Here is an 11,824-nt window from a genome sequence, read left to right on the forward strand (position 1 = left end):
CGATACACATCTCAGCAAATTCAGCAGGCACACGCTCCCGAGGTATCGCTCCCACAAATCCGGTACATGAGCCGTGTTGCATGTCGTCGCCTTTCCTCTCACTCTTCGTTGCTAAGTGTCAATATGAAACCGACGGATTGTCGGAGAAGATCGGAATTGGTCACCAGAGTGCTCTGAAGATAGAAACAATCCAATGTAACTGGCTGCAATGGCTTTGCCAGTTCCCTCTACAGCTGCACTTTAAGGCGCAATGGTTCTGAGGATGTTTGGGGGTGCAGTGAAGATTGCTTTTGAAATGTGGGTTTATAAAAACGACATGTATGAAAGGATCCACAATTCAAACTGTGTGGATATGTTTTCACGTTTGTAACTGAGGTTTGTGTTCTAGGTATTGAGCCTATATGAAGTTGAACTCTTTGAAATACAGAATCAAGGGAAGCCAGTGGACTTGGGAGGCAGTATTTTGGTCCCATTCATCTTCTCCCTAGACAATAACAGGTGACAGTTGGAGCGCAATTGCTTGGATAGCAAGAATCTCTACTAATTGAATCATCAACTGCATTAGAAAAAATTGCTTCTTAAAAGACGTACAGTAATGTGAGAGTGAACTCCAAAGTAGGACTGGGCGAAATGGCCTATAAATAGTAACGCAATATTTTATGCTATATCGTAATATACAAAATAAATTGAATTTTCTAAAGCACTAAATGATCAATTCAACCCTTTACTGTAAACAAACACACCAGCATGATAATTCTAGTAGCCCCTGAAACGTGTCTGCATTAAAACACTCTTTTTATTCATTAGTGGTTTCTGTTGGAACTATTTCAACCGTACACGTAAAAAGGGGGGAAATCACAACTGAGTCAAATTTAACTAAATCTATTCAAGCTATTCATTGAAACCAGGCAGTTGCACACACATAGGCTTTTAACCGCTGTTAATTGTGTGCAAATGTGTAGTAATCTGCCTATTTGTTTCACGGTCAGCTCAGTCAGAACAGTCTTACATATATATTATACAACTAACTTTTGGACATCGAGATCGAGTAAATAAGATATATCAACCACCCCTACTCCCAAGGTAAGAAACATCCAATTCCCAAGCTTCATATTCTGTCAGTTGCGCTCTGAAAGGCTGGACAGAAGCTAAAGATAGACCTTTTTTCAAAGTGGATATTTTTACTTATCGTAGCAGGAAAAGCACAGGTGTTACAAACAACATTAACAATGGCTCTGTTCTATTCAAGTGTCCCAGTCTGTCATGTCTGTGACAGTGAGCCAACTTTCACAATGCCACCCCGAAAAACTGAATTCGCTAAACAGAATTCAGCCTTCATTCATTTTAATATTTACACGTGCGCTACTGTGACATGTGAAAATGAAAAAGGCCTAATACAGATTTAACAATCAGCAGCTTACCTGAATTCAGTGTCAGATTATGGCTCGATTCGGGGTTAATTCAGCAACTATAGCGCCATGTTTTGTTCAGAACAGCAATGACGAAGAGATTCAAATTTGTTACAGCTCTGATTTTAGGCCTATGGCTGGATTGCCCTTCACAGCAAAGGTGGCCAAGGTTCATGGGTATTGTAGTATTTACCAGAGCAATCCGCAATACTAAACTGAGGGAAAAATTTGCTTATTTTTAGAAAAAATCAGTTGAAGTCACAAATCAAATGCCTGTCTAAACCAACACATTATGTGTCTGAATATGTCTGCAATCACACTATTCAGTGAAAAATAACATTGTTTGTGTCAGTACAGTGTAGGGCCACACATAGAGGCATGACTACACACTATGCGTCGAACAAAATAATCCCACTGTGTAGGTTCAATTTAAAACCTGCGTTGAGCTGTGAAAGAATATAGATTGAGTTAGCTTTTCCACCTCAAACATAAAGATTTCACTTTTTACTGATTGCACTCTTCCACAGTTTTACTTGCAGACTGTTTTATGGTGACAGCGTGAGTTGATACAGTATTAGGGTTTTGCACCCTTTCTGCGAGCCTCTGAATGCTGTTACTCGACACGCCACAATCACTACTGGAAGAAAACACTCACGCTGTTTTTACGATTAAAAAGAAAACATGTAGGGAGGAAAGTTGCCATGTATGAGAAGGCTTTACAAAGAAAAAAAAGCTGGTGAGGTGATCTTTGGGGAATAGATTACAGATATAAATTTAGCTCTGAATATGGACAGAAAACCCAGGATAATGTTTGATCCTGTCAGTAAGAAAACGTCTGTATGGGAAAACGTTTACAGATGCTAATGGATCATAGGCTAGCATAATAGCACAAGCCACTCATTCACTTTAATATGATACCAGGAAGCTAAGAGTAGGGCTCAAATGCCTAACTACACACTTCCGTTACTCTATCTACGCCACCATTGATCAATTGCTGAAGGGGGAGGCTCTGTCACCTCCAGATGTGCTGTGAAAGACCTTGTCATCAGCAGCGGCACTGTCACCTCCAAGCTGGCAGGCTGATAGGCTGTCCTGCTCAGTCCTTGGACATTATCCAGCATAAAATACACCTTAGTGCACATTCCCCATTGCAAAAGTTGGTCTTTTTCCAAACTTTAATGTATTGATTGAACTTGAAGACTCCAGGTTGTGGAGAATTATGTGCTGTTTGCTGACAGCATGTTGATGGACTGCTTTAGCTTTTTTTTTTTTTTTTTTTCTTCAGCACAGCAAATATGTGCCACATTTACAACCCAACAGCCGGTCGGGCACAATTTTCCCCTCATACAGTATCACAACATTCCAGATGTTAAAACTTCAACAACATCTTGGACAGTATCAGTAAAATGAAGATGTGATACAGAAAGAACATCTGGACCGGGCCTATAGTTAGCGTTGACTAATCTTCTATGGGTAAGATTAGTCAACAGTTTTATTCAGTTATGAGTGGAACAAGCCAACTACGGCAAAGAAACTTATGGATTTGCAGACATTTGTGATCATTTCTGAACTTTACAGCTAATTACACTTTTTGGTACATTATTTGGTGTTTGAAACTAAAAAGAACTCCAGCGAAATAAGTCGATGCTGAGAACAAAGAAGGGAAGGAGTACTTTTAATCTGTGTCAGTAGAGGAAGCAGTTCCGACAGCGTAATTAAAAATATCTGTTAGCTTAAACAGAGCCGAACCATTTGTCTGACCTAAGATAATGTGTATCACAGCTCCACAGCACATTGCCCAGAAATAAACCCAAAATCTCCTACTGAGGTTGACTGTCAATATCACTGTAATTGTTTTGGTATAGTTCAGCCACTTAAGATATAAGTCTGCAGCAGAAATACTTCTGCACCACTGCAAAAACTATTGCACTTTAACTACATTTTCCTGGTACAGGATGATTGGCCTGTTGTTGTTCTGTTTGTGCCTTGGAGGCACCTGCAAATAAAATTAACTAGCAAGGTTTGTAGAAGCTATTATGAATCTGCTGTATGTGTGGTTTCAACTGCACAGCTTCAAAAGGTAAACTTGAACATTATTCCTTTCATTCCTTTTTTCTATTCCTTTTATGGGTTTTAACAAATAAAGTACAAGAACACTTCAAGAACACTAAAGCCTACAGAGGTACATTCATTAATTCATCAATAAATTAACTTCACATTAATTAACCTAATAAAGAGGAGCACTCTACACATTTCTGACAATTAGGTAGACAGAGAGTAGAGTCTGTAAATTAGTGATGGCAGAGTGGGCGACGGTGCTTGTGCGACCATGGCTTATTGTGATATTAAATAACAGAGATGGCACATGTAAACAACCTCAGCAGATAATATGGACAGAGAGGGTTAGGGTTAGGCTTACAATTCGATACCCGGGATTACAGACGCTTTCTTTAACGCTAATGGGCCTGGAGTCACACCAACTTTTGTTCACAAGCACTGCAACTCCCCCTCCTTTCTTCTTGACGCACCTCTCAAGGTCTTTGTCCCCCCATAGCGGCTGAAAGCTAGCGATAGTCTGCTAGATGATTAGCACGGCTACTATATAAAAAACTTCCAAAACACCATAAACATGCTAGTAAGGATTATTATCGATTGCCCCCGGACATTACCACCGTTTAGCAGTCAGACATTGGTTATTGGTTGTTCAAAAGCACAGGTGGTGGCAACAAAGGCCAGCCAACTTAAGGAGTTGTGAACAGTCAACAGTCAATGAGCAAAAGTGTTATAAAAATGTAAAAACACATGCACCCAACGGGTACAAAATCTCAACACTAGTTCCTACAAATGCCTATTCCGAGTTTTTTAGTGCCCATTGCCTCTAAACCACCTTTTCCTGCATTCATCAGCAATTTCTCAAAAAAACAGCACTTTTCAAGACACTGTATTTTATTGACAGCCGAACGCCAGTATAGTGCAGTATATGTTATATTATCCCCCTTCATCACAGAGAACGACCTGAACAATAAGAATGCAGCTTGGGCAGATCTACAATGTTCGAGGTCTGATGTCGGACTGATTTTGCACAATTGAACTATACAGGACCAGTGGGTGAAAGCTTGTTTTGTGTACAGACCGTTTAAACAAGTCAAATAGATTGCCAGTCAAGGCAGCGTCTAAGGTGTGATGGCCTCAGAGCAGAGACAGACAGACAGAGAGAGAAGGGTTGGAGACAGATAAAGAAATGAAAAGGGCAAGAAAGACATACACAGAGACAGTGGGCGTATATATATAAAAAGACAGAAACCTGGGGAAAGAGAAACTGACAAATTAGAGACTGCGGAAAAGAAAAAGAGACAGAAAATCTATAGACTAGAACTGGGATTGCATGTGGCTCTTGTTGAAAGTGGTGTTGTACATAGAGGATAGCAAAGCCTTTTTATCTCATTGAGTTGTGGCGACGAGGAAGGAGGTCTGAAGATTATGTTTGGCGGTAGAGCGCATGAGCTCAGTTTGCTTTCAACTCAAAGTAGTCTCAAAGTGAATTTGCTTCTAAATTAAGAAGAATCACCAGCGTGTTGCACATCCAGCACATATCAAAATAACTGTGGCTGAATATCATAAAATCACATGGGAGTGGGAGAATTTTTTTTGCAAAACTGCAATACCAGAATTTAAATTGGCAATTCGTACCACTTTGCAAACCAATACGATGGACATTGATAACCCAAAGTCACCAGTAAATCTTTTTTTAACATCTTTTAACTGTCTTTCTGGAAAACACATTAAAAAAAGCAATGTTTTTTTTCCGACTGAAATGCATCTTAGATGAGAATTGACTCCTGGGTTTGAATGACTGCACATGAATGTTTTGTAATCAGCCAACACACACGGCACACATGCGGGGATACAATTTCTGCATTCATGTCGCAGCTTCCATGTGGTAAATTATTCATTATGTCCCTCAGTGGCGGAAATGTCACAGAAATGTACTGCCACAGACAGACAAACACTGTGTCTCTGACAGCATATGGCCCCTGTATGTGTCCAACCTTGGTACAGTTGATCATTGATCATACAATCTTCATCTTTTACAGTTGGGTTATGACAGGAGATGTTTCTGAAAATTAGTTCCAAGAAATTTTAATTACCAAATGGGTTTTTTTTTCCCACTGCCAGCTAAAACAGAGATCTGATATTTGGTGTTTTATTGAAAGATCAATTACTATATACGCTATTGGGTCATGAATTATTATCTGGTCGTAATTATGCACTATGCTGTGATGCAAAGCTGTAATTATACTCCATTCACTGCATTCAATTAACTTACACACCAACAACATATTTAACGTTCTGTCGATATAAACACCCACCGACCGTCTGCACGAGCTCTGCTGAACCATCCAATGGAGTGAGGTCATTAGTTGCCACTGTCTTTGTGACAGCAGTTGGTGTGGGTATATAATGGTACAGCAACAAAGACCGCAAACATCGGCGCAGAAGGTGAGGCATCAGTGTGTGTGTGTGTGTGTGCGTGTGCGTGTGCGTGTGCGTGTGCGTGTGCGTGTGCGTGTGTGTGTGTGGGAGAGAGAGAGAGAGTGAGTGAAAAATATCTCAGTGACGACAAGCCAGCAGGAAGTGACTGCACCCGGCCACAAAATCTGGAAAAACATATTTTGGGATGAGTAAATGTTGATTTAACAAAAGCTATATACACTCTTTATCTTAGAGTGGGAGGACCAAATCAAATGATTGCAGTACTTGAGCCAATCATCCAATCACGTTTCCCACTCAGACATGTCTCAATTTAGGATCAGCCCAAAAGCCTTTCAAATGTAGCTCAAACTATTAGTCGATTGGTTGATTGACAAGATACCCGCAACAATCAGAGTCAATTAACTGTTACGGTCATTTTTCCAGGCAAAAGGGTCAAATATTCTCTGACTTCAACTTCTCCATTGTGGGGATTTGATTTATTTTGTTTTTTTCTCTGATGTGATGGTAAAAATCACTGAGTTTTAGACTGTTTGTCAGTCAAAATAAGGGCTTCATCGTAGGGATGCCGATTAACCATTATTGCTTTAACCCGTAGATTCAAGGATTAATTGATTCATTGACAAAAATACGTGGCAGATGAATCAATAATGAAAACAATCATTAGTTGAAGCCTGAAATGACATTGAAATGAACAGAAACCAAAAGCTTCTACAGGAACAAAGAAAATAACTATTTTAAATTAGTCAGCACGAATACGGCAAGCTCATGGACTGTATAAAAATGGACGTAGCCTTTCCTCCAGGGCCCGTTCTCTCAACTTAATCCAATCCTCATTTCCTCTTAACAAAAAGAGACATTGATTTGACATTGGGGGGAGGGACATACGGCCATCTGGGTGACGTATACAGAATTAGCCACATTAGCTCACATTAGCTCCAGGAGCTAGGCTAACATGTCAAGAACATGTCACTAGATAAACGCAAGTGGGAGTCAAGTGTCTCTAGCAGAGATTTATGATCTTTGATTTAAACTGATATTCAACACAGTACCATGCCCGTAGACTGTAAAACACCGACCCTTACAGCCCTAATCCTCCTGCTGCATCTTAAATAGATTTAATTATGATTATTATAATTATGTGAAAACAGCCTGTTTAACATGGGGGTCAATGAGAATCTGCTCTATTGTGCAGACTGCTTCAACTGGACACTAAGAGAACTGCAGTTTTTGGCACTTCCGTGTTGGATAAACCAGGAAGTTGCTGTCGTGGGGGCTTGGGTGAGCTGTGCTTAGACACCTTAAAACTGGTAACCTTAAAGGTAATTAATTAGCCTAGCACACTGGAGAACACTACATTTACTCTAATTTGGATCACAAGCGAGCTGAGTCTCACCTGGTGGGACTGATTATACTTTACACGCTGTGACGTCAGCTGCAAAGCAGAAATATCTCCAACCTGGACCACTGATCTCTGCTCAGTTCCAGGGACATCCCGCTATCTCACCAATTTAGCTCGCTAATGAAGCAGGAGGAAACACTGCTGTTAAGAGTTACATAAGATGTCAGTTCCACCACATAAAACACACTGACCAGCTTTGTTTTCTGCTCTGCCCGGTCCACTATAAGGTGGAAGCTTAAACAAAAACAATTACCTCCAGCAGGGGGCTGCGCGGAGAGCAAGCAGTGAAATTTGTGGTCCGTTAGGTTGCTTTTAACGAAGAGGATTGTGGGAAATGGGGTTTCCTGCAGGTAACGACAGCAATTACACTACAGGAGGTTAATATCTTAATCATTACATCCTTACGATGTGGAGAAATGGTGTTTTGTTTTGTTTTTTGTCAAGATTTCCCCATCAGGAAGCTTCTGTCAAAATGGCTGCAACTATAGAGCTAACTGTGCATAGCCAAGCAGTAACATACAGTAATGTTAGACCTGCAGCTCAGCTAGTGGTGGTATCAGCTGGCTTAGCTATTACAACAGTTAACAGAGCAAAACATGTCGTTGACTATGGCATAGCATTAGTTCCACCGCATTAGACACAATGACTATCACTGTGACAGCATCTCATTCACGAGCACACACATACTCACAGATCCTCAGTTCTTTTTATTAGAAACACACACAGCATCCCCATTTACAGCACAATGGTGTGTTTTATGTATGTACAGCACATGTGGCAATCTCACTGGCATTGTACTGTAAACATGCCCGCGTCCAAAACAGGGTTTTAAAAAATAATGAAAATATTCATAGCAATGTCCAATTTCCCAGCATAATGGACTTTTTACAAGCACGACAGTCATACACATTAATATCCCACGCTATATTAGATACAATCACACACGCACGCATGCAGACACATATATATATACATACATATACGCATGGTGTCTGTAACAGGCTCCTAGTCACCATGACAATACGTCTTCAGTTTACACGTACTTACTGTATTCATGACTTCATGAGCTGAGAATGGCACAAGCACTTCTGTTCATGTTAATGCCTCAGTGGAAATGCACACACACAATGTCCCATTCTGCACTACAGTACATCTTCAGTTTTCTCTATGCTAAACACTTCTAGATCCTCCAAGACTGTTGCATTTCGAGAAAAGCAGGACTCATTTTGTGGTGAGTGGTGCAACTTGGCCTAAACCTCCCCGTTCTGCTTCTGCTTGTGCTACTGATGTCCTTCATTTTCCGCCAGGGTGGCCTCAAGAGACTGGGCTTATTTCTACAACTTCAGCTGTTATTCTTGCTTGACACTATGCACGCTAACGCTCCTTTGGTCATGTGTAGACAAGGTGAGGATCTTATAATAAGAATGAAATTATACAAAAAAGAGTAATGATAGCATCCAAAACAGCAGACATTTGTATTTTGTATTAAAGCCAATATTTTTGTATTATAAAAAGAATGTAAGTGACTTAAACCTGCATCACTGGCTGTAAAAAAAAAAGTCTTTATAAGATTATACGTATAAGAAATAAGATTAGATAGAAGTCTATGAGAAAATTACCATACGTTTCATCTGATTTATTGCCTCAGTAAACGTTCATAATGAATTTATGGTCTCAGCTAGTTTTAAGTATTCTTCAATCCAGCAGGACATCATGCTGCACTGAAGAAGACTTGAAATCGTATTTTATTTTGTAAAGTATGGCCCCATTTAGAGTAAAATAGGTGATAAAGCGGGGTATGCTTTAGGACAAGGCTACTTTGTGATTGATGGCTTAAGAGATATTTCCCTCAGGGTCTGGTGAAGAACAAAACATAACAGTTACATTCTTACATCGGCCAGAAACACAAATCCAAATGAATGCTAAAAGTTGTTAATGTTCTGTAAGTGGGTATTTGTTTGCTAACATGTTCGCCGTATCAACTTTATTAGGACATGTAACGTTAATAGCTGTGTTCCCTTTAACCATCAAGCTCATTTTGAACGAATTTTTGAGATGTCCGGAAAAAATAATAATTCGAATTGGGTGTGTTTCCATCAACGGGCTGACTAGTTTTATCAGAAGTTGGCGCTAGAGAGCACGCATGGCTTAAATCCGCCAGTAAACAGTGTAGAAGAAGTAGAAGCTGCTAATCGGAAACAAAACAAGTCACCTCGGTCATCTAACCGCTTTGGTTGTTTTTCCATGTCAGCTAGCACTGGCCATGTTTCATGCTATCCAGAGATGAAGCAACGTTATGGGAATATCTGGGAAGACTCAGAGAGTGGAAACAGCTGGTAAGAACTAATCTGAAAAAGGTTTTTCCATATGATACGAATACTGTTAAACTCTGAATGTGCTGTAGATTTCCTTGACATTTCTTGACCTGACAGAAAATCATCTACATTTATAAAAAATCAACCAGGCAAATTGCTGCTTCATATAATTGTTAGAGTTCTACAGTAAATGAGGTTTTCCTTTTAATGTGATGCATTTACGCGTCCGTACTAATGACAGCAATTGTGTTCCTACTTGCACGTCATCAAATGCCTACACTTATCCTTCCTTCCTGCCTGGCACCACTTTACATTGACACAGATGCTGATGGGAGAATCAGAGAATAATATCAGCTATACTCCTCCCTCCATCCATCCATACATCTATTCCAATAAATCACATGTACCTGCCCAGTACCTCGAACCATCTGCCATCCGGCCATCCATCCCTTCTTTACCTCCACTGCCTCCATTTGTCACTCTCCACCTCCATCTATCCATCAGTGCTCTATATGGACTCTCAGGACCCTCTTAGAGCTCCAACCTACAACCATTCATCCTTTCAATATAGCCATTTATCAGTATGTCCCTGAAACCAGATCCTGCCTTGTATCATGACCTTTTACACACCTATTAACTTCTGAAATGTGACCTTTCCATCATCCATCTTTTTCCCTCCATCCCTCCATCCATCCCCTGCTCCATGTCACCAAGGTAAAGATGTGTGTTTTCTGATTCCTCGTAATTGCTTGTTTTTTAGTGAACTCTTTCCCCTGATTAATCCGTTCATTTAGCCACAACCTTATAGGATCAATAGTAAAATTAACACTTACCAGCTGCATGCCACAGATGAAGGCCAAGGTGCACCTGCCACTACAGCACCCCATGGTGCTCCCTCTCTCCGGTGATCCACTAAGGAAGAAACTCTGGATAAAACTCCCAAATCCTCCAGCAGGACCTTCAAAATCCAAAAGCCCCCGGAGGACCGTCTGGTTGGCGGGCAGCCCGGGAAAAGGGCTCTCGCTGCTCGGCCTCAGCGATCAGAGTGCAGCTCTCTGTACTCGCTGGAGCTCAGGGGAATAAAGGGCTACTACTTCATTCAAATGGCTCTGTTGCTGACAGGTAAACAGCCTGAAATGTGGTCCCCTGGATTCCCAGCACACACGGGGTCAGGGATCAGAAGATGGAGGGCGACCCTTGAGGATGTTTCAAGTCCACAAATTGTTCCTGATGTGTCCACTGAGCTCGGTTATGTATAAAAATCCTTCCCAAACCTCTGCAACTGAGGGCAGTTGGGTGGATAAATCAGGTGGTGTGGAGCATTTTTGATTGCTTGGTGAGAATGAAGTCAGATTAGTAATAGTGTGGGTCTCTTGACACAAATAAAACCAACCTCCACTAATGAAACAAAAGGTTACAGCCACTCTCCAGTTATGTCCACACAGAGGGCTGCTTGTCCGGTCATCATCTACTAGGCAAGAAGGCCAGCAATCACGAGGATCAGTCGCATCCTGGTCCCAGAATTACACCGAATTACACTGAAATGCTGTGAAACAAACAGGGAGAGATGGTGAGATTAGATGGATATATTCCCCAGATTGAATGCTCTTTTGTTTAATAATCCAATTAAGCAGCACTTGGATTTGGCCGATTGAAACAGCCTAATTTGTTTCAGGGTGGAGAAACAAGTGAAAGTGGTCCTCCTCTCACAGACCAGCTCCTCTCCTCTCCTCTCAGGGGAGGTAACGGGCATGTAACGGCAGCATCCTTTCATTCACACTGTAACGAAACCACAGCCGTTTTTCTTTTCTTTTATTTAAAATATCTCCAATCCTGCTGTTTTTAATCCAGAGTCTTTCCTTGTTGTTCCTCTGAATTTGGTGCTTTATCCACTCGGTAAGATGAGCAAAATTGTCACTGGGATGTTGTGATATGTCACCCCGCAAACTGGAGGCTGATTTCGGCGTCTCTGTCGGCTAACAAGTCCCGCTCCTGCTCCGGTTCATCTCCCCGTCAACAACAACAACAACAACAACTGCCGTTTGTCAGCCGTTGGTCGGTTCAGTCCCTGCTTCCGTCCGTTAGAGCGAACACATCTCCACAACGTTAAAAACAATTCATTCATTCATTTAAAAAAAAAAAAAAAGAGACAGAAGCGTGTCAACATTTCGCGTGGAGAGTGACAGCGTGAGGTTCCAGGTCGAGCC

General features: G+C 41.1%; 1 protein-coding gene across 2 annotated transcripts in view; it reads right to left on the reverse strand.

Annotated features, from left to right (window-relative positions):
* Positions 1-10,548, reverse strand: part of nkain2 (sodium/potassium transporting ATPase interacting 2) — a gene marked incomplete at its 3' end in the record, with an annotated part of 79,016 nt that extends 68,468 nt beyond the window's left edge. For both annotated transcript variants that reach the window (XM_083933622.1, XM_083933621.1), the window contains exon 1: positions 10,451-10,548. In XM_083933622.1, coding sequence (XP_083789748.1) covers positions 10,451-10,504 — 54 coding nt within the window. In that variant the 5' untranslated portion in view covers positions 10,505-10,548. The remainder of the gene's footprint in view (positions 1-10,450) is intronic.
* Positions 10,549-11,824: the final 1,276 nt, after the last annotated feature.

The sequence above is a fragment of the Echiichthys vipera genome, assembly GCF_963691815.1.
Source record: "Echiichthys vipera genome assembly, chromosome: 19".
NCBI lineage: Eukaryota > Metazoa > Chordata > Actinopteri > Perciformes > Trachinidae > Echiichthys > Echiichthys vipera.